Here is a 23,876-nt window from a genome sequence, read left to right on the forward strand (position 1 = left end):
TATCTATCTATCTGATAAAATTATGTACAGTGCTGTAAGTCCACATTTTGTGATTTTTTTTTTTTTTATAAACAAAAGTATCATGTTTGGATTGTAAAGACATGTAAAACTAATCTGTCGGAATTTTTTTTCATTTGTCATCAAGTTTTATGTCATGCGAAATCCACATAAGTCAAAGTACGACGCATGAAAAGAATCCGAAAGGGCGCCACCCTTGCACAAACATGCTTAGCACATGACGAGATCTCAAAAAAAACAAAAACAAAAAAAAAGGAGGCAATAAAAAGGGCGTCGTCCCCGTGTGACCACGACCGAGCAAAGCGCAATAAAGAAAAACGCGACAATTACGACAAGAACAGGAGCAACTCCACCCCGTCTGCTTTTCCTTTTGCGTACTATTATTCTCATGATTATTACGGTGGGTATTCTCATAACCTCTTCGCCTTTTGTCTCATAAATTTAGCAGGAACGACGTGTTCTACTTTGACCAACACGTCACACTAAACGACGTTGAAGACAATTAACTGTTTGCTGTCTTCACAGATTTACAGCATTTAGACACGAAGGGAAAATGCGTCACAAAAAGAGAATTATTGTCACTTGTCAGTAATCATGTGCAATTATTAGTTTGAAGAAAATTGTACATAAGCTGTCCCAAAATAAATTATTTCTGTTGGCATGAAACCAAAAATATTTTTTATGGATACACCATATTGTCAGGATGTAAATTTAATCCATTTAAAAAAAAAAAAAAAAAAAAGGAAAAATATTTTGGAGGGAGGTTTTTGGACAGCAATGATTTGCAAAGCAAAATCTAATCCATATTTGATTTAAAAAATATTGTCATCTGAAAAACATGAAAAATCTTTTGGTTTTCACATTATTTTTTTCAGAATTAGAAGATGCATGGATTTTGTTCAACAGTGACAGATGTTTCATATTGTATCGTTACTGTTTGCTCAAAAACATCTACAACTCTTGCCTTTTTTTTAAAAGTAAGTCATATTTGCAATTTTTCAGACAAAAGTAGAGATGATATAAACTTTGGAGATACCTGCTTTTTGTTAAATGGTGCAGATAAAATAACTTTCGAGTGCTCATAATTTTAAGGAGAAGGAAAAAGTCATGGATGATGTCATTTTTTTATTATCTCATTGCAAAAAAAAACAATACAAATAAAAATAGAAAACGCCACAACGGCTGACGACGAACATTCAAATTCAACATTCAAATCCTGTTGAGATCATTTAAAAAAAAAAAAAACAGAAATAGTTACAAAAGCCATGAAAACATTTTTCAAATTGCAAATTTTTGTCGCAGTTGACGTGCACTCCGCAGTTGGAGAACATGAATCCTTGCAAAGCCATAAAAAAAAAAATCTACAGTGCATTGATGGGGGGGGGGAATAATATTTTTCAAAAGATTTAAAAAAATTTGACTTAAAAATAATTACATTGCAAAATTTCACTCGGTTGCCATAGGAAGCAAGCAACACAAAGCTCAACTAACGACTGTGCCCTGTCACCTCCAGAACAGGCAGAACCAGTCCATGACTAATTCCAATTATGTTTCACCCCCCCCTTTTTTTTTTTTTTTTTTTTTAACACACTTGAGAAGATTTGAATCTTATAAACACAATGCGGGAAAAAAAATATAGTGTAAATCTAAATACATTCCAATTTTTTTTTTATTACTTCGCAGGCACACTTATGCACAATAGATATATAAACATTATTTACATGAGATCGAAGCGGGGCTTCCACCCATCCAACGGAAAGTTGGAAAATTCTTTTGCAAAAAAAAAAAAAAAAAAAAAGGAAGATTTCGCACGGACAAATCTCACCAATGAATGAGTTAGGATGGAATAAAAAAATGAATATTACAATGTATACATAGGCTAAAAAAAAAAAATGCCAATTGATTTGCTCTGAAGTTTGCATACGTGGCACGTTAGCAATGAAAAAACCAGTTTGGGCTGATAGGATTTTTGTCAATATTGTAGAAAAAAAGTCTTTAGGAGGTTATGTTTTTTTTGGGGTTTTTTTTTTGTGTGAAACCTATTTAAAAAAATGTTGCACAAAGTGCGTATGAGTTAAGAAAAGTTAAAAGATGTGCAATTTTTTTGTTTGTTCTTAGCAGATGTATCGAATTCGCCACTCGTAAGTTGACTTTCTTCATCATTTGACGTTGCCCAATGTCAACAATTTCTTTTGGGGTGGGTGGTAGAAAGGCGATGCGTCTTTCAACCAGTAACTCAAAAAATTTCTCACGCATATTTACAAATTATTCTTCTGCCTTGAATTTTTTTCCTCCCACATTTTTCAGTCTTTTTTTTTTTTTTACATTAAAAATATCCCAATTTTTTTTAACAAGACATAGGCGATGCATAAGTCAAGGGAAAAATGTCGGCATCACTGAAGTTTTCATACTCCTCCCTTTTATAATGTTACATTTTTTTGTCAAAAATACAGACTTCAAGATTTCATTCAAATTTTGTGGAAAGGTGGTGCATGATTCAAGAAAAAAAGCTTTTAATAATTTTTTTAAAAAAGTCGTCCACTGCTTTCCACTTGTCACATATTTTTTGGGAGTCATTTCTTAAGTCAAATGCATAATTTCTTTTGACAACATTTGGTCAAAAAAGTAATTGATTTGGATGAAAATTTAGTTAAAAAAATTGACAAATTTAGTCCAAATCTAAAAAAATCTTTGTGGAAATGTGACGCACGAGTCAAGGAAGAAGCAAAAAAAATTGAGGGGTTTGATGAGAATTCTTTTTCACGCTAAAAATGGCATATGGAGCACATGGCAAGGTGTGAGTTGACAAATGCAAAATAAATTTGGCATAGATTTAACACACCATTAGCTTTAACTTTATGTTTTGTGGGTGTGTTGCCATTGTTTCATTGCTGTAGCGATAAAATTTGTAAAAAAAAAATGTTAAAGGTATCTCATTTTGACCCAATCTTTTGTGATTATGAAAAACAAAATGAGAAAATAGCCTACAGTGAAATTTTCCAACTTGTCCGGTGAATCCCAGCGGGCTCCGTTTGTGGGCGGCGGGCGGGGCGGGGTTCTCAGTTCTGATGGCGCTTCATGTGCAGGGCCAGGTGGTCCGAGCGCGAGAAGCATCGGCTGCAGGCCACGCACTTGAAGGGTTTGGCGCCCGTGTGTTTGCGGTAGTGTCGGGTCAGCTCGTCGGAGCGGGCGAAGCGCCAGTCGCAGTTTTCCCACGTGCAGCGGTACGGCTTCTCTCCTGACGACCACAACATGACAACTTAGCCAAATGTATGGGAACACCTAACACAACAGAGGATCGCTTACAAATTTAAAAGCTAACAAACACGTGAACGTAAAAAAAAAAAAAATGATTTTAGCACATCCAATTAGTTATGACTTAACACGCAATTTCGACTAACAGCTCGCCAACATCCATAATTTTAACGTGATTCTTTCCCCCAATTACTAGCAAGCTAACATGCTAACGTCAGAAAATGTAGTCAGCTAATGGAAAAAAAAAAGGCACTTAAACATGCTATCACAAATGTTATTCATTTAATGGCTTCCAAAAATCATAACCACACATAATTTCGCTAGTTATCTGAATAGCAAGCTAACTTGCTAACACCATAAAATGTGATTTGTTGATCAAAAATAATAGCAAGCTAACATGATTCATTCAACAAGCCCCAAACAAACATGTCAACAGGAAACACTAACACCACAATATGTAACTAGCTTATCCAAATATTGGCATTGAAATATGCCAACTTAAGAAAATCCTAACCCTACATCTTTTTTTTATTGTATTAAAAGCAAAAACGTGGCCAATCTAGTCAATTAACAGGTAGCAATCAGGCTAACTTCACAAAATATGATTCATTTATCTAAATAACAGCTAACAAACATGCTAATTGCTCAAATTTATTTTTAAAAACTCTACTAAAAACATGCATTAATGTTATTTTTTTTGCGGAACGTGACACGTTAAAGACCGGGAAATAAATCGTTTGAATTGTTTTATTATTTAACCCCCCCCACCCCCCATGCTGCCCCACCATAAAGGTGAAAATTAATGTAAGATTAATCAAACTAGACATTTCGTGAACCTCGCCCAAATGTTTGACATTTCAAACGTGCGGATGGCAAAGTACCTGCTAATCATCAACAAAGACAGAGTACAAAAAAGAAGACGTTGAATGGGCTCCTATGCAAACATACCACAAGAAACACAAAGGATTAAAAAGCAGGAAGAGAGCAAAAGCACACAAATTAAAAAGATAAGAACGTTTGATATTTTACTTCTTTTTTCCAAACAATTTCTCAAACTTCTTGAAATATGAGCACTTTACCCAAATCATATTGGGAAAAAAAATGAGCTAGTTAACATGTAAACTTCCCAGAATGTCAATTTATTCACATAACCGCTAAAAAATGAGCTAACCAACTTACTAGCGTCCCAAAATACAACCACTTTGTCCTGTTTAAAGTCATAGATTATAATCAGTTTACCCCAAAAATAAAACAAAACAGCTAGCAAGCATTCTAACTTCCCAAATAATCCAACAGAGAGCAAATGTGCTAACCCACCTAAATCCGATCAATTTGGGCAATTAGCAGCTATTACCTAGCATCCCAAAAATGTCATCTATTTATTTGATTAATTGCGAGTACATCAACTAATAAACCTGCCAACTTCCTAAAACGTGACCACCCTTAACAAATAAGAGCTAGTAAGTATGCCAACTCGGCAAATTCTGTTTGTTGAATTAACGGTGAGTAAACGAACCGGCAAACATGCTAACTTCCTAAAATATAATCACTTTATCCAGATAACAGCCTGCAAACTCGCCAGCGTCTCAGAAGGTAATGTTTATCTAAATAGCCGTGGTAATAAAAGAAAAATTAGCTAAAAAATTAGCGAACCACACGCTAACTTTCTCATTACAGTTTCATCACGTCAAAATCATGTAGCATGACTGCTAATTCTTGAGGAAATCCAAGCGCCTTTTTGGCCATCGCGTGCACAACATCGATTAGATTAGATTAGCGCGCGTCAACTGTCCAATCAATCAGTTGCGACGAGGGCACTCATTGGTAGCGGCGGACAAGTCCAAAGAGCAGGCAGCAGGTGACCGCCATAATCTGACGCTAACGTTTGAAAATACTGCTTCCTCCTAGCGAAACAATACAACACAAAGTAGTATGTATACTGTATAGGGCGCACAGGTGTGTTTGGTCACAAGCGCAGCCGCCATTATTATCCTCCAGGGTGCGCAAAATGGTGGGTGAAATCCGACTCGCTGAACAAACACCCTCACTTGGCGAGGGTTTCTGAACAAGGTGGGGAGAAGTAATTGAAGGGATGATTTGGACGGCTACAGATAGAAGGATTTTGTACAAAATATACATTATAAATCATGAAAATACAGGGAAAAAAGTGTTGACTTGAAATTATTATTATGCTCATTTTGTCTTTGCACTTGGGTTGATGAGGATTTTGCACAAAAAATGATCAACACGAATGGGGTCACCTTGATCATTTCTGCGATGTTTGCATTTTTGTAAATAATTCTCACAAAAATCTCAAGAAGCTGTTTCCCATTTGCGCTAGAGATGAGTCATGTTCTGTATTTTTAATTTATGAAAATGTAAATATTTCAAATTTTGCATTGAAGATGCGTTACGTTTTTGCAAAAGATCCCTAAAACTCAAAAACCAATGATGGTTTTTATGTGATCTTTGCGGCCAGCAAAAACTTGGCGACGCCTTGACTTTTTACATTTTTTTCATTTTCAATTTCATCACTTGTACGGATGAGAAAGACGAGGGGGGGGGGTCATTAAAAACCATTTCAGGTATCTGTTTGAGCAGCTGGCAAATCAGAAACCCGAAAGACTCAAGTACAAACACACTAACGTAGCATGTCTGCGCGTAGACGTGCCTTCTATAACGCGACAACGGCGCTGGCAAACACCGCGAAACAAAACACAACAAAAACTGCATCCATCATTCTTTCACTTACACAAAAGCCTTTTTGTGCACCATTTCAAAGTGAACGGACATTTTTTTTCTTAATAGGACGACTCAAAGGAGGTACGACACTGATGTCAACCACTTTGCCCAGAAAAGCTACAACACAAAAATGTGACGCTTGCTTGAGCGTAGAGGATCACAAATGTGGTTAAAATCACAAATGTCTTGCTACACTATGCTCTTTTCACCCAAATTTTGTAGGATTCTGCACAAAAACAAATGAACGATACATAATCTGAATTAGTTTTTTTTTTTTTTTTTAAATGCTTGTGTGGCATGTGTTTTGCTGACCACATCAATTCTTACTCAGTTCTAAAGAGAACAGGTCATGTCAGGAACGTGAGTTTAATTTACTTGAAATGTTTTACTTTTTAAATCGCTATTTCTATCCACAATAGCTTTTAATTACTGCAAACATACAACAGTTACAAAATAAAATATTTTACCAAAACATTTGTGAGGTTTACAGCAAGCGTTTTGATATGATTTTTTTTTTTCTTAAATAAACTTAAAAATAAACTTTTTTCACACACTTTCAACCCTGCGGCTTATGCGGTGATGCGGCTAATTTGTGCATGTTTTGTAACGACTGGAAGGGGCCACCCGAGCGGAAAAGTTAAGAGTGAGACCGGTGGAATATATGTGCTAAGGAAGTGACTTTTACCGGTCCGGCCATGTTAGCGCTGCGCTAGCTTGTTACTGCCATGTCTCAGTGATTTTTACCAGTATGTTTTTTTTTTAATTTTTTATTTATTTATTTTTTTAACTGGCCCTGTTAGCGCGGAGGCGCTAGCATTAAACTCTACCCTGTTAGCACTGCGCTAACATTAGTGCTGTGCTAGCGTGTTGCTGCTGTCTTACTGACGTATCTCAGTGATATTTACCAGTAAGTTTTATATTAAACGGCCCTGTTAGCGTTAGCACTAGCGTTACCACTTGCGTTAGCACCGCGCTAGCATTAAACTGCACTGTCTTTCTTTGTAAATATCTCGTGTTTCAGTGTGGGGATTTCACACAGGTGCGGGTTATGTATGTACCAAATGGTATGTCCTTTACAAATGTACTGGGTGAGGCTTATAATCAAGTGCGCTCTGTAGGCCGGGAATTTCGGTAAATATTTTTCTTACTATTTCTTACGAAATTCTTGATAGAACAATATCAGTGCAGATTGGAAACTATCCTATGTTGGTGCCTGACAAAACTCCTTGATAGAATAATTTAGTAGACCAAAAGCAAAAGCACAATATTTAAGATGGTAAAAATCTTTTTTTGGTAAATTTGATGATTTGTCTACACTCCCAAACATCATAACACCATTGGTGGTGGTGGTGTGGCGGGGGCCGGGGAGGGACATTCCTCTATTCCTCTCCCAACGTATCTCGTATCACAATTGTGACATTTTATGACCGCCTCCACATGCTTGGGTTGAGCCAAAGAGCAAACACTTAACAGGCTTCTCCAGGACACCCATAAAGTCTTTATCAGCTCACCTAATGTTTGTAAAGAGGGCTGGGAGAGGGGGGAGTGAGCATGGGGGCGGAGAGAGAACGGACAAGTACAAGTCCATGGTCAAGGACCCCCCCCCCCCACATATGTGGGAGGGGCCAATTGTTATTATAACGCACTTGTCACTAAGTCTGTCAAGCTCTCCGATGTGTTTACATCCGCGCAAAACGACATCAAGATGCTAAGGTAACATGGCACAAGACAACACCAACGACTGATGACAGCGCGCGATACATCAAAGGCAATATGCTGGGAGTTAGCCTCATTAGCTTAGCTGGCTAAGCTTGCTAATGCCGCAAAACAACCGACTGACGTGAACACCAGAAATCATTATTTCACGAATATAAATAAATACATTGGTCCCCTCGGAGCAGACAAAGTTGTGCCAGTTGATTTTTTTTTTTTTTTGACCCCGAAGCCTGGACCAAGATTCAAAACGTTAAAATTTTGACTGCTGACTGACCTGCTACTAATGTGCACTTTACCTCCATTAACCTCTTCATTCATTCATAGTCTATCATAGTCGGTCATAAGAAGGGCACACTCATACCGGATTTTTAGCTAGGTAACATCCTGGATTTGTCACAAGTCAATTCCAGGGCATGTTCACACTTGGGCGATAGAACCGGGGTAACACCCAGGCCGATATGACCAATGTAATCATGCATGTTTTTTGGAGGATATGACAAACCTGGATCTGAGCCCTAAAGCCAGAACCTCTCGAGGCAACCACGCTAACCAGAATTCCCCACATGCCCAACTTCGTAATGTCTTTGCTTGGATATTGTTGCACAAACGCTCCACGTTTCTTCATTTTGGTCCGTTTAGCTGTCAGTTAAAACCACGCCGTTCCGCATACTCCACTTGTGAGTCATTGCCGTAAACCAAACGGAAGAACAAGACGGGACAAGTGTCATTTTGCAAATGAAACCTGCTGAGGAAACGCTATGACCATAGTGAGTTTAAACTAAACAGTTAATACCCTTAAGAAAACGGTTGCGCTTAAACAGCTAGCTAGATAAATGTGTACATTTGTTTTTCCTCTTTTTTTTTTTAAAGTTTCTACACTGTTTTTGAAAACATGTTTTCATCCATGTAGTTACCTTGTGTATGAAATGCACTAAATGTAGCAATTTGCTTTGCTTCCTGAACAAGCTATGTACCTCTCTAACACCCACAAAAAAAGTTGACAGATAAATGCTAAGAAGGGGGCTAGCTAGCTAGATTTTGAGATCGAAGATTCTAAACAGAAAGTTGGATGCTGATGACGTCGTTAACTAGCGTTCAGGACTGATAGACAGCTCGCCAAGTGGCTAGATATATACTGGCCGGGTACCTTGACAGAAAGCTATGTTGCTAAAGTAGATAAAGGCTACTTCGGTGGTTAGCAAGCATTCTACATACATAAACAGATACTAGCTATGTACCTCGCACACTACCTTGATAAATATTTAGGTAAATGCTTAGAAATTGGCTAGCTATCTTTCAAGAATGAGATACTTGCTACGTAGCTAACTATACTGCATCCATCTTGCTCGGCACCGTGGTTGATTCAGCCGTCTACCAAAGCTACCTCCGGCTACAATTTTTCTTTTTGTGTTTAACTTTCTCACTGGCGTTGTTTACAGTGAGGACTTTCCCACGGGGGCGGTCGGTGTTATCAATTTATGACATTTACACAATTTCAACATCACAATTTTGAGTAGATCACCACAGTATAAAGGAAAAAAAAACGGACGAGGTTTCTCCTTACAGGAAGGGTATCGAAACCAGCCTTCCCTGTGCTTACTATAACAACCCCCCCAGCCTTACAATTTTCTTTTGAAAAGGACTAAAAAGCTGGAGTAACTGGTTTTAGCCTTGGCTATTCCTCGTTTCTATTTCCTCCCTGTCCATGCCCCCTTTGTGCTCTTTTTTTTTTTTTTTTTCTTGACAGGCAGGTACAGACGTGTCACGGCTGGAGAAAAAGACGGGAATTCTTTTGTTGTTATCCCGGGATTTTAGCACACTTCCTTACACCCTCATTTGGTGTTCTAAAATATATTCTTACCTGTGTGCGTCCTCTGATGCGCCTTGAGATGCGAGCTCTTTGTGTAAACTTTTGTGCAGCCTGCAAAAAAAGAAGAAAAAAAATAATAATCAAGGCGTGAGCCATGTCTAGGGCACAAAAACAAAGCAAACAAGTTGAGCACCCCCAGAAAACAACAAAGGTAATTAATTACCTTTAATGGAAAAAAATTGCATAAAAGAATATTTAACCCTGTTTCAAAATAGGAAGTGTAAAAGGAACACATTGTGCCTGAATCCTCTGCCAAGGAGGAAAAAGGTTGTTAGTGGGATTAAAAGGCAGTTGCCCTGAGTAAAATGCTAACAGGAAACATTTTAATGATTAAATTAACTGAAATTAAATTGGTCATAGAGTACCCTGACTTATCAACAGCGTCAAAGACAGTACCTAGATACTGTAGCTTGTGAGGCAGCTTGAATGGTATCTCGCGAGATAGATGCTAGCTAGGTAACTCGTTCTGTACGTTGATAGAGACGCAGGCGTCATTGCGAGATAGCTACCTCAATAAGTAGATGGATGATACCTTGTTGGCTAACCAGAGACATAAAGTTAATGCTAGATAATTAGTAAACTACTCTAATAACAAAATACCAACACAAATTTGTAGACAGATGGATCCAAATTAGCTTTTACAAGCTAGCTTTTGAAGTTAGATAAGATAGGAGAAACATCAGATAGATGTTAGCTATTGATAAAATTTACACAGATAAATGCCAAGAATAATTTTGAAGATGGATCTATGACTGGATGGATAGAAGTTAGCGAGCTGGATAAGAAAGTAGGTAGGTTGATAGGTTTCAGGTAGATAGGTATGTAGAAATTAGCCATGTCCCTAGAAAAGTAGTAAAATAAATGTGTCACAGATGAATGCTAATGATCTTTGGGTCACGAGTGTTGAAGATTTGATGGGTTAGGCTATATTAAAGACCTGGGTAGTCGCAGAAATGAATCCTCCTCTTCTCCAGTTCTGGGTTGTTCCGCCTGTTGTATTTTGGCCCTGTCAGGACGCCCTGGCCGTGCGTCATCAGCATGGCGTGATGAGACAACCCCGTCACTTTTATTCCACACACTACGTGCTGTTGGTACGGGGGCGGCGGCTGGCTCGCCAAACTAAGCACTTCGGGTTGAGCGTCAGGGCTGCCCGGTTGAGAGTTTGGGGGAGAGGGTGGCAGGCTGTGGGGTCCCGCGTGCGGGGCGGAAGATGCCTGGTAGTAACCGTGATGCGCTCCCAACTGGTGCTCGGGCAACATGTAGCCACCCCCGTTGCTGGCATTGCCGAGGTTCAGCATGGTCCGAGAACCAGACGCCGTTGGTCCGGAGAGGGACAGAGTCATGGTATGGTCTGCTACGTTGTTGACCGGCATGTGGTAGACCTGCGGCTGGGGGGGCTGGGGTCCAATCTGAAGCTCTGTGTCCAAACTCTGCTGTGGCTGCGACCCGCCAGAAAGGGTTACGGCCCCAGAGCTCAGGTCGGGCTTGATAAAGACACCATTGACCACGGGCGGCACGTTGAACACTGAAGTGAAGTCCGGCAGGGCCTGGGTGCTAGCCGAAGAGCAGGGCACCTCCAGTCCAGGCTCTGTCTTGATTTGCGTGGGGGCCAGGGTCTTGGAGTTGTGGCGGTAAAGGCCCGTGCGCAGGTGGCTGGAGCTGGGAAGGATGACGTTGATGTTGAGGCTGTATGGGGCACCGGGCTTGTCTTCGGCGAAGTACTCGTCCACCACCGAGGCGCTCTCCCGCCGATACTTTTTGTCACTCAGGTTGATGGCAGGACTCAAAAGCGAACCGGTGATCTGTGGGAGGTATTTGTCCATCTCCAACTGGGCCTGCAAGAAAAAGTTGGAAGACCATGAGAATGAGAGAGTCTCTTTCACACTGTGAGCCAACCAGCATCATTAATATATATATAACCCATCAAAGTGGAATGTCAACTGTTAAATTCTACTACCCACTTCCGGCATCGCGGGGATACCCTTACACAAATGCCACCCTGTCTTTGGCTGGCTCCTTTAAAGCATCCAGTGGAGGAAAACTGGTCATTCAACTTCATCCCCGTTGTCCACATCAATCCCACCTCTGATACACCCCCCAAAGCTGTCTTAATTTGCAAGTTGACTTCTACCCCCAATTCTGTATTGGTTTTGTTGACACAGAACTCTAATATCCAGTGTGGGAGGGGCTTCAAGTGCTGTCCCTCCTCTGATACTACCTCCAAAACTGTTAAATTTGTGGCTTTATGTCACCATTGCATATGTACGCTTCAAACTCACAATAACTTATGAAAATGTACAAGAATGGGGAGCAAAAAGTACTACAGTACAAGTGAACTCTTTCACCTCTGATAGTATCTCCAAGGGCGTAAAACTGCTGCTTTGACTTTCCTGGCCCCGTAGACATCCGTCCCACCTCCGACACCACTTCCAAAGGCAGCAAATTCACAGGTTGGTTTTGAGCTACCGCTCTACAGTATTTCTGTGTCCTTAATACTTAAACCCAATCTGGCAGAGAACAGGTCTTTTAAAATGTTGTGTAAAAGGGGCTATAGGCACCTCCTGATAATATCTCAGAAATTGGAAAGCTGCTCACTCAAATTAAACCTCCCGTCGGGATCCACTATGCCTCTGATAGTACCCAGGAGGTAGAAGATGTCTTACGCCGCTGATATTATCTTCTAAGCCGTCAAATTTAAGGGATGACTTCAAGCCACCAGTCTGTGCCTTTTGCGCATATTCCTCTGCTCCATGGAGGGTGGCTGATGTGCAGATGTAATTTTGTGTTGCAAGAACTGTGAACCTCCTGGGCTTTTTCCAACCCCTTTTATTTTCCTAAAACCATTTTAGTTTCAAATGTAATTTAATTCCCAAGAGTATTGATATTTTTGTTTGATTCAATCATTTTTGTACCTTTTAGATTTATCTGGTCACTTTAGGACCTTTGAAACCAGTGAAAGCAAAATTTTTAAACTCATTATTTACTGGAATGAATTATATAATTTGGCCCTAAAATGTCCCTGAATAGGTTAAAAGAGGAAAAAACTGAACAAGACCTGATAGTCAATAATGTGTTACAAAGCCAAAAAAGTGTTTTGAATAAACAAAAGCACTGCGGTTCCTACCTTTTTATAAACCTGAATGCTTCTATGCAAACGAACTTGAAGATCATCTGTTAGATGGACCGGAAGTATGGAAACTCCCCTCTTTGTCCAATAAAATCGAAAAGGGATCTGATAAGCGGCTCTTACTGTTTTGTTATCGTCAGACACCAGGATTCATAGCGGAATCAGTCAAGCGCCGTCTCCAATTATTAACAGAGTTCGGACACCTGGAGATATTGTTCAAGGCTTCCAACCATACCGAGATGGTTTTTGTTTTCTTGTGCCTCAACTCTAGGTCACCGGCTATTTAGTTCATCCAGAACATTACCTGTCATGGAATTGTTAAAGTTACAGTAAAAGGGCTTAAGTAACTTCAGGTTTAAAATTTTCTGCTCCTTCTTTTTGGAATACGGAATCCATTATCTGAAACGCAACGTGTCGAACATTAAAAAAAAAAAAAAAAAAAAAAAATAGCATTATTTGAAAGACATTTGAGAGTGCGCTAAACTTTTATGGAGAGTTACGTAACATGGGGTTAGTTTAGCATTATGGAATGAGATCCTAGGGAGTTAACCTTCATCTTACTGTAAATATGTCTACCAACATATTTATGTATTTTTTAGAAACTTTAAACAAACGTTCGTGTTATCTTGCTGACGTATCACACCGTGGTAAACTGGACCAGGAGGCGTCTTCCATGATGTGCTAGCCGAGCAATCTGAGATCCTTAAGGATTAGCCATTAGCTTGACCATAAAACCTAGAGGAAGCTATTTTTTTATGACAAACATCATAAGAATGCTAAGGTTATCTTACCGATTATGACACTGCTCTTAACTTCCACAATATTGAAGATGGTGAACCACGAGATCAGCCATTTGCCTGAATATAGTCAAGAATTTTTTGGTTTTAACAACAGAGATTAAGAAAATATTTGTTTTCCTAAACTTGTACTCTTCCATAAAATTATTTTGCCAAGTGATGTGCGTGCTAATCTGAGATGCTCAAGGGTTAGCCATTAGCGCAAACCAGAAGACTATCAAAACCAACTACATATGGAACCACTTTGAAATGTTAGCATTATCTCACCGATGTATGAGCAGGAGGATCAGTTTTAGCTAAGCATGTTAGAAATCTGAACGACTCGGTTAGCAACTAGCTCAAACACAACATATTTATTTTACTGTGAACAAGAATGTTGGCATTGTCTCACATACTCACGACACAGCCGTTACGCAATACAATGTTTAGCTAAGGATGGTAATAATCTGAGTGCTATCACTCACCCAAACATTTAGCATTTTTTTTTACCCCCTTCAAGTTAGCAGTATATTGCCACGTTTAAAGTCACGTTATCATAGCCAGAGCAACCATTACTACAAATGAAAACATACAAAAAGGTGAGATATGAACGAGCAGGCATATTTATGTGTTGGTCATTGAAAGAGGGATCATATTTTTGTTCTGATGTCTTGGTCAGATTAGCTTCCTCGTCTTAAAAGACTCACGATCATTCCAAAGAATTTTTTTAACACCCCCCCCCCCCCCCAATTTTTTGTTTGTTCTTCTTCGGCTGTTTTCTCAGGCCTTCTTGTTTTTCTTCTTCAAGTCTATTTTTATTTCGGTGCGTCGCTTGCATGCCTCTGGCCTTTGTTATTGCCTTGGGTGAGTGCGTCGGCTTCCAGCGACACACCCATGCGGAGGGAACTCTGTGTTTGTTGTTTGAGTAAAATGTTCGTCGTTAGGCTACAGGATTGATGTTTTACTTCATACGCCCGCAAGTCTGGATCAAGGGCTATTCAAAGAGGGGCAAACGCCTTTTATTTCTTTCATTAAAACGGTGTTTCGTTCGGTCTTGTTAAATGCTGAAGCAGAGTTTCACGCCAGCATTCAAAACCTTTTGCCTTTATATTTTATGACTTTCAGGTGGCGCAAGCAATAACAAGTCTTATTTTGGACGACTCCTATTCTCGTTACGATTTACCTCGAAAATGAACAGGACTGCTTCATTCAGGGAAACCAGTATGCCGGTGCAGAAATCCTTGACCTGGTGATATTTTATGACTCCTGATGGAGCGAGAGATAAGTCTTGTTTGAGAAGTTAGTCAAGTTTGCGTCTTTGTATTCGCGCTCTAATCTAATAGGTAGTTGACGAAAGCATCCACGAAATTGGTACCTTAATGCCGAACAATGCAAACTTGAGAAATTCATAACTTTCTGCTTGATTGAGCTATAGCGAGGCCCATTTGGGATGGTTATATAATTTACCCTCTCTTCCTGGTGTTAGCATTTCACTGAAATATGTACACTACTGAAGGAAAGTGGTAAGTTACAACAGAAAATTGCAACACTAATATTTGCTGGCCTCAGATGGACCAAGTGATAAGGCTGGTTTTTAATTATCAGGACCGAAATGTTTACTTCCTTGTATTAATTTTCTGCTCTATCAGTCGCTTGTGCCCACAGAAGGTCATAATTTATGACATAGTTGAGTTTCTTTTGTAGGAACATACCAGTTTCCTGGATGCTGAAGTAAAGTTCACTGAGGAATTTTGTGTTAGCTAAGCATGTAAATGTGAAATTCTAGAGGGTTACCGTAATTTTCGGCCTACGAGCTGTGACTTTTTTTTACAGGCTTTCAACCCTGCGTCTCATGCGGTGATGCGGCTAATTTGTGCATTTTTTTCAAACGGCAGCAAGGGGGCACTCGAGCGAAAAAGTTAAAGAGCCAGACCGGAATATATGTGCCGAGGAAGTGACTTTTACTGGCCATGTTAGTGCTGCGCTAGCGTTAGCACTGTGCTAGCGTGTTGCTGGCATGTCTCAGTGATTTTTACTGGTAAGTTTTTTTTTTTTTTTTTTTTTTTTTTTTTTTTTAACCGGCCCTGTTAGCGCCGCACTAGCATTAGCATTAACACCACGTTAGCGTTAAACTCTTTCCTTGTACCGTCTTTCTTTCTAAATATCTTGTTTCAATGTGGGAACCTGCGGCTTTTACACAGCTGTGGCGTATTTATGTACCAAATGGTATTTCCTTTACAAATGTACTGGGTGAGGCTTATAACCAGGTGCGCTCTGTAGGCCGGGAATTACGGTAGCTATTGGTTTGAAGATATCTTGCAAAGTACTCTTACCAAGATTATTAAAGGAATATTAGCGTTACCTCAGAGTTAAAACACTACGCTAAATTTGAGCTGCAGCCATCATCCATAACGTGTTCTTCTCAACATGCAAATTTTAATAATTGCTTCCTTGTACAGTCATAACATAAAAGCCCAAAATTAAGTGTACTTAAGCATTCAGGAAGCTGGCCCGCTTCCACAAACAAAAAGCAAAACTCAACTCTTACAAAATATCACAACACATCTCATGACATTCTGTTGGCACGAGTAATAAAGAACTGTTTGGGATTATTATTATAAAGTATTTAGTTTTTCTTCCTTGTGTTACACTCCAAATTAAAGCGGACTGAGTAAGGAAACGGGTACTCAAGTGTGTTGCAGCATGAACAGTACATAGCCAAAAAAGTCTTTTCCGCTAACGTGTCGCACATTTCTATGGACACTTGTTGCTCGGCAGGATTCTTTTATCGCGCGAAGACCAAGATAGGATTTGAAACCGAAAAATGACAAGACAAAACAAAACGTTAAGCAGCTTTAAGGAACAAGTATTCTGCGGGTAGCACGTTGTATACACACTCAACCGTGCGTGATGTGTAATCACAACATGGCTTGACCAAATAACAAAATCAACCAAACACGACATATTGCACCAGTTGCAACTGGACTGTTCGGTTTGTCTCGGAAGACGTTCCACCGCTCATCTGACCAGACTTGATCAGTTCATGCAACAAGGCCAAATCGATCATTGTGAATGCTTGTTGCAAGGCAGAACCAAGCCAGGGAGACCGACTTAAACAAGTGATTTTAAAGCATCTCAGTTTTCTTTGCACCTTTTTGTCCATAACAGCACCACATGCTTGGCATGGCCAATGGTGGTACGCCACTATCCGGTTTGAGGACCCAGGTGTGACGGGGGAAATCCTGCGTAGCTGCTTTGTGTACATGCAAATACTCTGCGCATGTTTTCGGGGAAGTCAAATGGTTAGTCAAAAAAATGTCGCGGGGAAGAAAGACGGACACGATTATAACTCCCGCCCCCCCCCTCGCCCCCAAGCGTTGTTGAACCGTATCTGAATATTGATCTGCGGGGATCATTAGGTGTGACCGTCGGGTTACTGTGTAACTGGTCCCATCGTCTTACGGCTGCTGATATCACGGCTAAAGAATCTGGCGAGCGCTATCATACGGGTTACTCATTCCGCGGCCACGGCTGGAGGGACACGAAAGTCATTCATGCCGTAATTGGGACGTCTTCGTCAAAGCAATATTGAGCTACTGCGTCTTCGGTGTGGTTGCTTTTTGTAAAATAGAAGACCCCCTTTCACACTGTCCCTAAAATAGGGTACTTTGCACTTTTTAAATGCAAACCTTAACGCGGGTGACAAAAAGAATAAAGTTTTTAGGGGAGGAAGAAATATTCCACATATTGTTCTGTGTGAATGGCACAGATGCGATATAAGGGTTTTGCTTTGTAAAGATGTCAACTCTCCACCTTTTGTTAGCTTTGCGGTTCTGTGTAAACGGCGGTGACAATTATTATGGAGGTGAATGTTGATCCGGCTTCGGTGGTGGCTAAAGCAAAGCAAAGCAAATTTATTTGTGTAGCGCATTTCATACGCGAGATAACTCAATGCGCTTTACGTGATTAAAAGCACTGAAATGCATAAATGAAAACGTGAAAAAGTGCAATCGCAACAGCCTTTTGTGCAAGAAATATCACTGAAAAATGGAAGTACTCTAAAATGCATGAGAAAAAAAACACACTTGGGGCTGACGAAGTTCTGTAAATCCCACCCATCCATACCCAAGCTGCTTATCCTCACAAGCGTCGCGGGAGTTGCTGCAGCCTATCTCGGCTAACTTTGGGCGAATGGCAGACTGCACCACGAACTGGTCGCCAGTCAGTCGCGGGGCTCATATCGATAAATGCCATCAAAACGGGATGTGAGGAAAAACCGCCTAGATGGCAATTTTCCACCTTTTGAGGTAGTAACAGACACTTGTGTGTAAGGGAATCGGTGTGAAGTTTAAGGCCACAGACTTGCACTCTGCAACGGTTTTAAATCCATTTTTGATCAACTGTTCTAAAAGATTAAACAAATATATCGTACTTGGAAGTTAAATACACACAAACTGTACCGTACTGTAATGTTATGTACAGTTCGGCATTTAATTCAGAGATTCTTTAGCGTGCCTTACTTTTAAAACCTTTACAGCAAAAGATCAGAGAGTTCATAATGTGACACGATTACAAGAAAGACGCACATGTGACAGGTAAACCCGTACAACTCCGCCCTGCGACTTTACTTTCTCATGGCGGTGGGCCTTTGACGGCAGTGCCCGGAGGCGTCTTATGGAGATGTGGGCCCTGCTCAGACAGGTCAGACCGCATACTGCTGTCACGCCACAGACGCTCACTTCGAGCAACAAAGAAAAAGAAAGAAATGGTCCAAAAAAAAAGATCAGAAGCTGATGTTTAATATCTATAGGTTAAGGGGTGACTAACATGAGGCCCGTGGGCCCTGTCACGGCCTCGCCAGAGCGTCGAACATGGTCTGCGTAGCCTTTTTTTTTTTAGCCTTTGATGACAATTGCCATCTACGTGTTTTTACAGATCGTGCCGCTGCCTTTTAATCATTAGCTTGGGCGTATTTTTACAAAAAAATGTGCATCTAATGGAATTGGTGTGACGGCAATTAACCTTTGCCATCTATGCATATTACCAACTATTATTATGATATTTTTAGAGGGGAAAGGGGGGGGGGTCGTTTCCATCACAGTCTCCTCTCTATGCCCGCCTGCTGTTAAGAAAGCATGGTAGGCTATTTCCAGCCTGTTATCTTAAAATAAATAATAATAATAACAATACAAATGTGTATTAATCACTTGCATTGTAGCCTCGAGGTTGCTGAATAGAATCTCCCATTTAATGGCAAACATGATAAACTTTAACATGGTTGTTTGTCGGATTTGTGTCATGGCGATTCCAAGCTAATTCTGCAGGCAACAATTTTTTTTTTTCTTTTTGCATAAGTCAACTAACCAACCATGTGATCACATGACTAACACAAGATCCCATCATGACGAAATACAATAAATAAATGAATGTAAACATTGATTTTGTGTTAAATTCCAACATTAAAGCAAGAATAATAGTTTTTATTGTCGTGTCAAACTCGTCTGGTGTCTCGACAGGCGTTTAACCCGCACAGGTGAGGGAGTGTTAAACAGGTAGACGATCGAGAGTAAACGCAGAGCGGGAGCTCGGCTGCACATGGTCGGGTCGGCGGCGGCTCTCACCCCGGGCTTAACGTCCTCAAACACGGATGAGTCCTCGGCACAGTCCGCTGCTCTGGACATCCTCACCGGCTTTAGCTGCGTGAAAACCACCCGCTCGTCGCTCCCCTGCGGCGGATTCATGACCGGCCCTACGCTCGCTGCCATTTCAAAACGTTCCCTCGGTGTGAAATGGGCGTGTTACAAAGCACATATAGCGTCGGTTTGGGGATATTTACCGCAGCCGAAAGAAGCGATAGGATAAGTCCAGTTGAAGCCTTCCTCGCTCTTCTATTACCTGCTTTTACCTGAGCTCAAGTGGAGTTCCAAACTACCAGTCAGAGGAGGGGACGAGGCCAGCTGTCCAATCGGCTGCGGGGGGGGGGGGGGGTCCGGGGGGTGGGGCCTTGGGGACTCACCTGACCGTAGCAGGAAGTCAAGTGCAAGTGTCACCGATGGCACACATTTGCTCGTCAATAATTCTTTAAAAATATTGCTTCCGATAGAAATGAATAATATTAATGCAACGCTTTTTTTTTTGCAAAGGTAAATGCACATTTCAAATATAAAACAATATAAATAGTTAAAGTACTGTACTAAAAATATAGAAAACGTGTCAAAATATTTAAATAAAAATGTTAATGTATCTTCAAATGTGTTTTTTCAAAATAGGGATGCAACAGTATCCCTTTTTTCCAGCCCAAGTACAAGTACTCACATGAGAGTATCAACTGACACCAAGTACCGTTACGTGATAGTAACTTAATCATAATAATAATTAATTATAATAAGGAAATAGGGTGGCACAGTGGATCAGCTGGTAAAGCGTTGGCCTCGCAGTTCTGAGGTTAGGGTTCGATCCCAGCCCCGCCTGTGTGGACTTTGCATGTTCTCCCCGTGCCGGCGTGGGTTTCCTCCGGGTAATCCGGTTTCCTCCCCACATTCCAAAAACATGCAACAGTAATTGGACACTCTAAAATTGCCCCTAGGTGTGATTGTGAGCCGGGCTGTTTGTCTGTCTCTATGTGCCCTGCGATTGGCTGGCAACCGGTTCAGGGTGTACCCCGCCTCCTGGCCTTTGACAGCTGGGATAGGCTCTGGCACTCCCCACTACCCTTGTGAGGATAAGCAGCAAAGAAAATGGATTGATGGATTCCGATAGAAATCAGTAATATTAATCCAGCACTTTTTTTTTAGAGGTAAATACACACGTAAAATATAAAACAGTATAGATACAGAAAATATAAAATGCTGTACTAAAATTTAGAAAACATGTCAAAATATTTAAATTAAAACGTGAATGTATCTTCAAATGTGTTGTGGTCCACACGCGATAGTTTTTTTTTTTTCAAAATAGGGATGCAACAGTATCCCTTTTTTCCAGCCCAAGTACAAGTACTGACAGCAAGTACCGTTACTTGATAGTAATTTAATAATAATAATAATGATAATAACAACGCCCATATGCTTTGCAATTGTGACGCAAATGTGGTTCATTTTTATCAAATGTACGTTTCACTCAAACAGATTTTTTTGCAGTACAACTTGACATATAATAATAAAATTAATAATAATATTACCGCTGAAATGTAACCTGCAACACAAGGTATTTCAGTTATGCGGTGTCTTAGTCTGAACACCAGGGGCGCTGTGTGAAAGGAGTACATAGATATGAGAAGAAGAAACATTTAGATTCTGGTAGATTAACAAGTAGGAATAATTACAAACACACACACACTGAATTGTAAAATACACAATATATAAATGAGAAATAATACAAATGCAAAACTCCGTCAGTGTTATTGTTAAGAACCAGTACAGTTTTCCAGTACGTTTTTTTTTTGTTTTGTTTTGTTTTGTTTTTTTCTCCCATTGCCTTTCTCTTCCGCTCACATACTCGACTAAATGTTAAAACATCGGACAAAAAAAGGGGAAAACTGGTGTAGTAGAAAAGTACACGAAGTCACTTGTGGTAATACAGAGATAGGGAGGATCCTTTTTTTTAACTCTCATTTAATTGCCGTCAAATAACAGATAATTACGCTGCAGTTTGCGATGAAACCAAAAATGTTGCGATGGAGTCACGTCAACAAGGAACAACACAACTGATTTCAGTTCGAATCGGTCCCTGAAAACTAAGATTTCCCCCAGAAAAACCTTTCCCGCACGTTCGAACCCGTGTGAGGATTTCCAGAAAAAAACAAAAGATGATGTATTTATTCTGCTCTGATTTGAGCGGCAAGATCTGACGATCTGTGGGACGACAACCGGAATGGTCGCATTCCTCCCTAACGGTGGCCTTTTGTTAATGAGGAACCCTCAGAACGTGTAGCAGGCAAACGCCCTTAATTGCGTTTGAGGACACGGATATTAACTGGCCCTCGTGGTTTTCAAGCGTTGCGGTTGCTTTTTTGGCAAACCAGCGACCAACGTTATTTCGCAAGTATGACGGCAGAAGAGTTATGTCGACCTATATTGACTCGGTCTCGCGTTAGCGCCCTAGCATGGAGCATTTTGACTGATCGGCGAACAACAATATTTTTTTTTTTCAAGAATAATTTGTGTAGTAAATTTTTTAATTAAATCAATAACAGAAAGGATGGCACGGTAGAGCAGCTGGAAAGCGTCGGGCTCGCGGTTCTGAGGACCCGGGGTCGATCCCAACCCTCCCTAGTGTGGAGTTTGCATGTTCTCCCCGTGCCTGTGTGGGTTTTCTTCGGCATTACTTTTGATGATCATATGCAAATGATTTCTATAAAAGTGCAGCATATATGGCAAGCATAGAGTATAGTATACATTTATATATTGTTTATTTTTACCAAAGCCATTTCAATTTAAAAATAAGTCTGAATTTTAATTAATATCGTGTGTGTTTTTAGATGTCGTTGAACTTACCACAAGAATTTAATTTGGAAAAAATACATTTTTAAATCATTTTAGAGCTATGATTATTTTTATACTTCAATAGTTTTTAAAAATGTTACTGTTTTATTGAACCATTTTATTGCTAAAAACAATTTTTATTCATCTAATTCTTTTTATGTTATTTCTATTTTGTCCACATGATTTATTCTTACTAAGTTAAGGTTTTTTTTTTGTAAAATACAGTGTATAATTATTTTTTTTTACTTTCTTCTTTTTTTAATATCCTAAACAAGTATTGCTGGTTAAAAAAATAATAAGATGGCTAGCATTCTCTTGTTGCAAGGCCGAATTTGTGGGGCATGTTGTTGTTGTTGTTGTTTTTTTTTTAATTAATATCCAATTGATTATTTCTAGGATCATCACATTTGCTGCAAAGTCATTCTAGTGCACTATACATTCCTACGCCCCGCCACTTCCTGTCACAAAAAAATGACTCAAAATTCTTTTGGAAGCTCAGACGTGCCACATCACAGTTATTGGTTCACGGTGCCATCAGACATTTTACACTCCACTGACCACGTCAACTCATAAAGAAGGAAATTACTAATTAATCTAAAAAAAACATCTTGCAGATTATTATTATTATTATTTACATTCTAGACCAATGACACAAAGTAGAAAAAATAGCAATGACAATACACTCATTTCCAATTAAAGCCTTTTTTTTTTAAAGTGTACCTGTACACCGTCAAACTTAAGAAGTTTAAGAAATCATTAACGTTAGTGGCAGAATTTTCTTATCAGTAAAGGAACTAATGCACTTTATGACTCGCTGTCACGGATATAAAGCTCGTGTCGCCGATATATTGCACAACACGCTGAGGTTGACGGTAAAAAAACAATTGTAAACCGAAAAAAAAAATCCTGCTAATTATGGCAATTACAGTGAAGGACGTCACGGTAAAAAATGCAGAATCTGATGTGCGTCTGAAACGGGGCAAGGAGCAAAGAAAGGTGCGTTGCGCCATCACTGATCCTGTGACCATATATGGGCCCGAGGAAGTCTCCGGAATTCCTTCAGAGATGACGCAACTTTGACACGGTAAACACGGGCGCCCGGCAACAGATCGACAAAACATCCCAGCGCAACATCTTTTCACGGTGGAAGATTTAATTCTCGTGCGCGAGCGCATCGCTGCCAGGGACTGCCGTGATTAACACTTCAAGCGTAAGAACTCCTTTAAGAGTCATGTGACTGCACATCCTCACAAACCTCCTGGTGAGGCCAAGTGGAGGCAATTATTCTCATATCGCATCAAAAGAAGTATGCAATGCTGGTTAAAACAAAATTTAAAAAAGATAGCTAGCATTCTCTTGTTGCAAGGCGGAATTTATGGGGCGTAACCATTTGTGCCCCAAAGCCCCTCGGCAACAAAACACAAAATAAAAAAAAATAATTTAAAATCAGGGAAAATAATAATGGCTCACGTGTAAAAAGTGAATGTTGAAAATGTATCTGGGCATTGGTCTACATAGACTAATGCAGTGGTTTTCAAACTGGGGGGGGGGGTACAATGTAATGACGGAAGTGGGGGGCCTACCATTAACTATTATGAAAACTTCTCATTGTTAAGTTACATGCAGCTGTTATTCATGTCTTTGTTGACGTTTGCAAGCAGGGTCAAAAACACGCATTCATCGGAGACTCTAAATTGCCTGAAGGTGCGATTGTGAGTGCGACATTTGTCTGTCTCCATGAGCCCTGGGATTGGCTGGCAACCAGCCTGGTACCCCGCCTCCTGCCCCCTTGATACCCGCGATAGCCTCCAGCACTCCCACGAACCCTTGTGAGGATAAGTGGCTAGGAAAATGCATGAGTGAGTAAATTGAGCAAAATTCTCAATCAGTCC

General features: G+C 40.1%; 1 protein-coding gene across 2 annotated transcripts; it reads right to left on the bottom strand.

The window, feature by feature from the left end:
* Positions 1–1,147: 1,147 nt before the first annotated feature.
* Positions 1,148–19,382, bottom strand: klf5l (Kruppel like factor 5 like). 2 transcript variants are annotated; one of them, XM_061804332.1, is made up of 4 exons: positions 19,341–19,382; positions 10,539–11,436; positions 9,593–9,652; positions 1,148–3,256 (listed from the first exon to the last, which is right to left on the bottom strand). In XM_061804332.1, exons 2-4 carry the CDS (start codon positions 11,422–11,424, stop codon positions 3,078–3,080), a joined length of 1,125 nt encoding a protein of 374 aa, XP_061660316.1. In that variant the 5' UTR covers positions 11,425–11,436; positions 19,341–19,382; the 3' UTR covers positions 1,148–3,077. The 2 variants fall into 2 exon arrangements, with proteins under 2 accessions (XP_061660316.1, XP_061660315.1); XM_061804331.1 differs by having other exon boundaries at positions 19,126–19,381.
* Between the last annotated feature and the right edge of the window lie 4,494 nt (positions 19,383–23,876).

Source organism: Syngnathoides biaculeatus, chromosome 18 (assembly GCF_019802595.1).
Source record: "Syngnathoides biaculeatus isolate LvHL_M chromosome 18, ASM1980259v1, whole genome shotgun sequence".
Taxonomy (NCBI): Eukaryota; Metazoa; Chordata; class Actinopteri; order Syngnathiformes; family Syngnathidae; genus Syngnathoides; species Syngnathoides biaculeatus.

Excerpts from the sequence above, each read along its gene's own strand:
- klf5l (XM_061804331.1), bottom strand. The coding sequence starts at position 19,269 with ATGGCAGCGAGCGTAGGGCCGGTCATGAATCCGCCGCAGGGGAGCGAC. Across the intron at positions 11,437-19,125 it reads TTGAGGACGTTAAGCCCGGG|GCCCAGTTGGAGATGGACAA; the intron begins GTGAGAGCCGCC and ends TTTTTCTTGCAG. Across the intron at positions 9,653-10,538 it reads TCATTTCTGCGACTACCCAG|GCTGCACAAAAGTTTACACA; the intron begins GTCTTTAATATA and ends CTTTTTTTGCAG.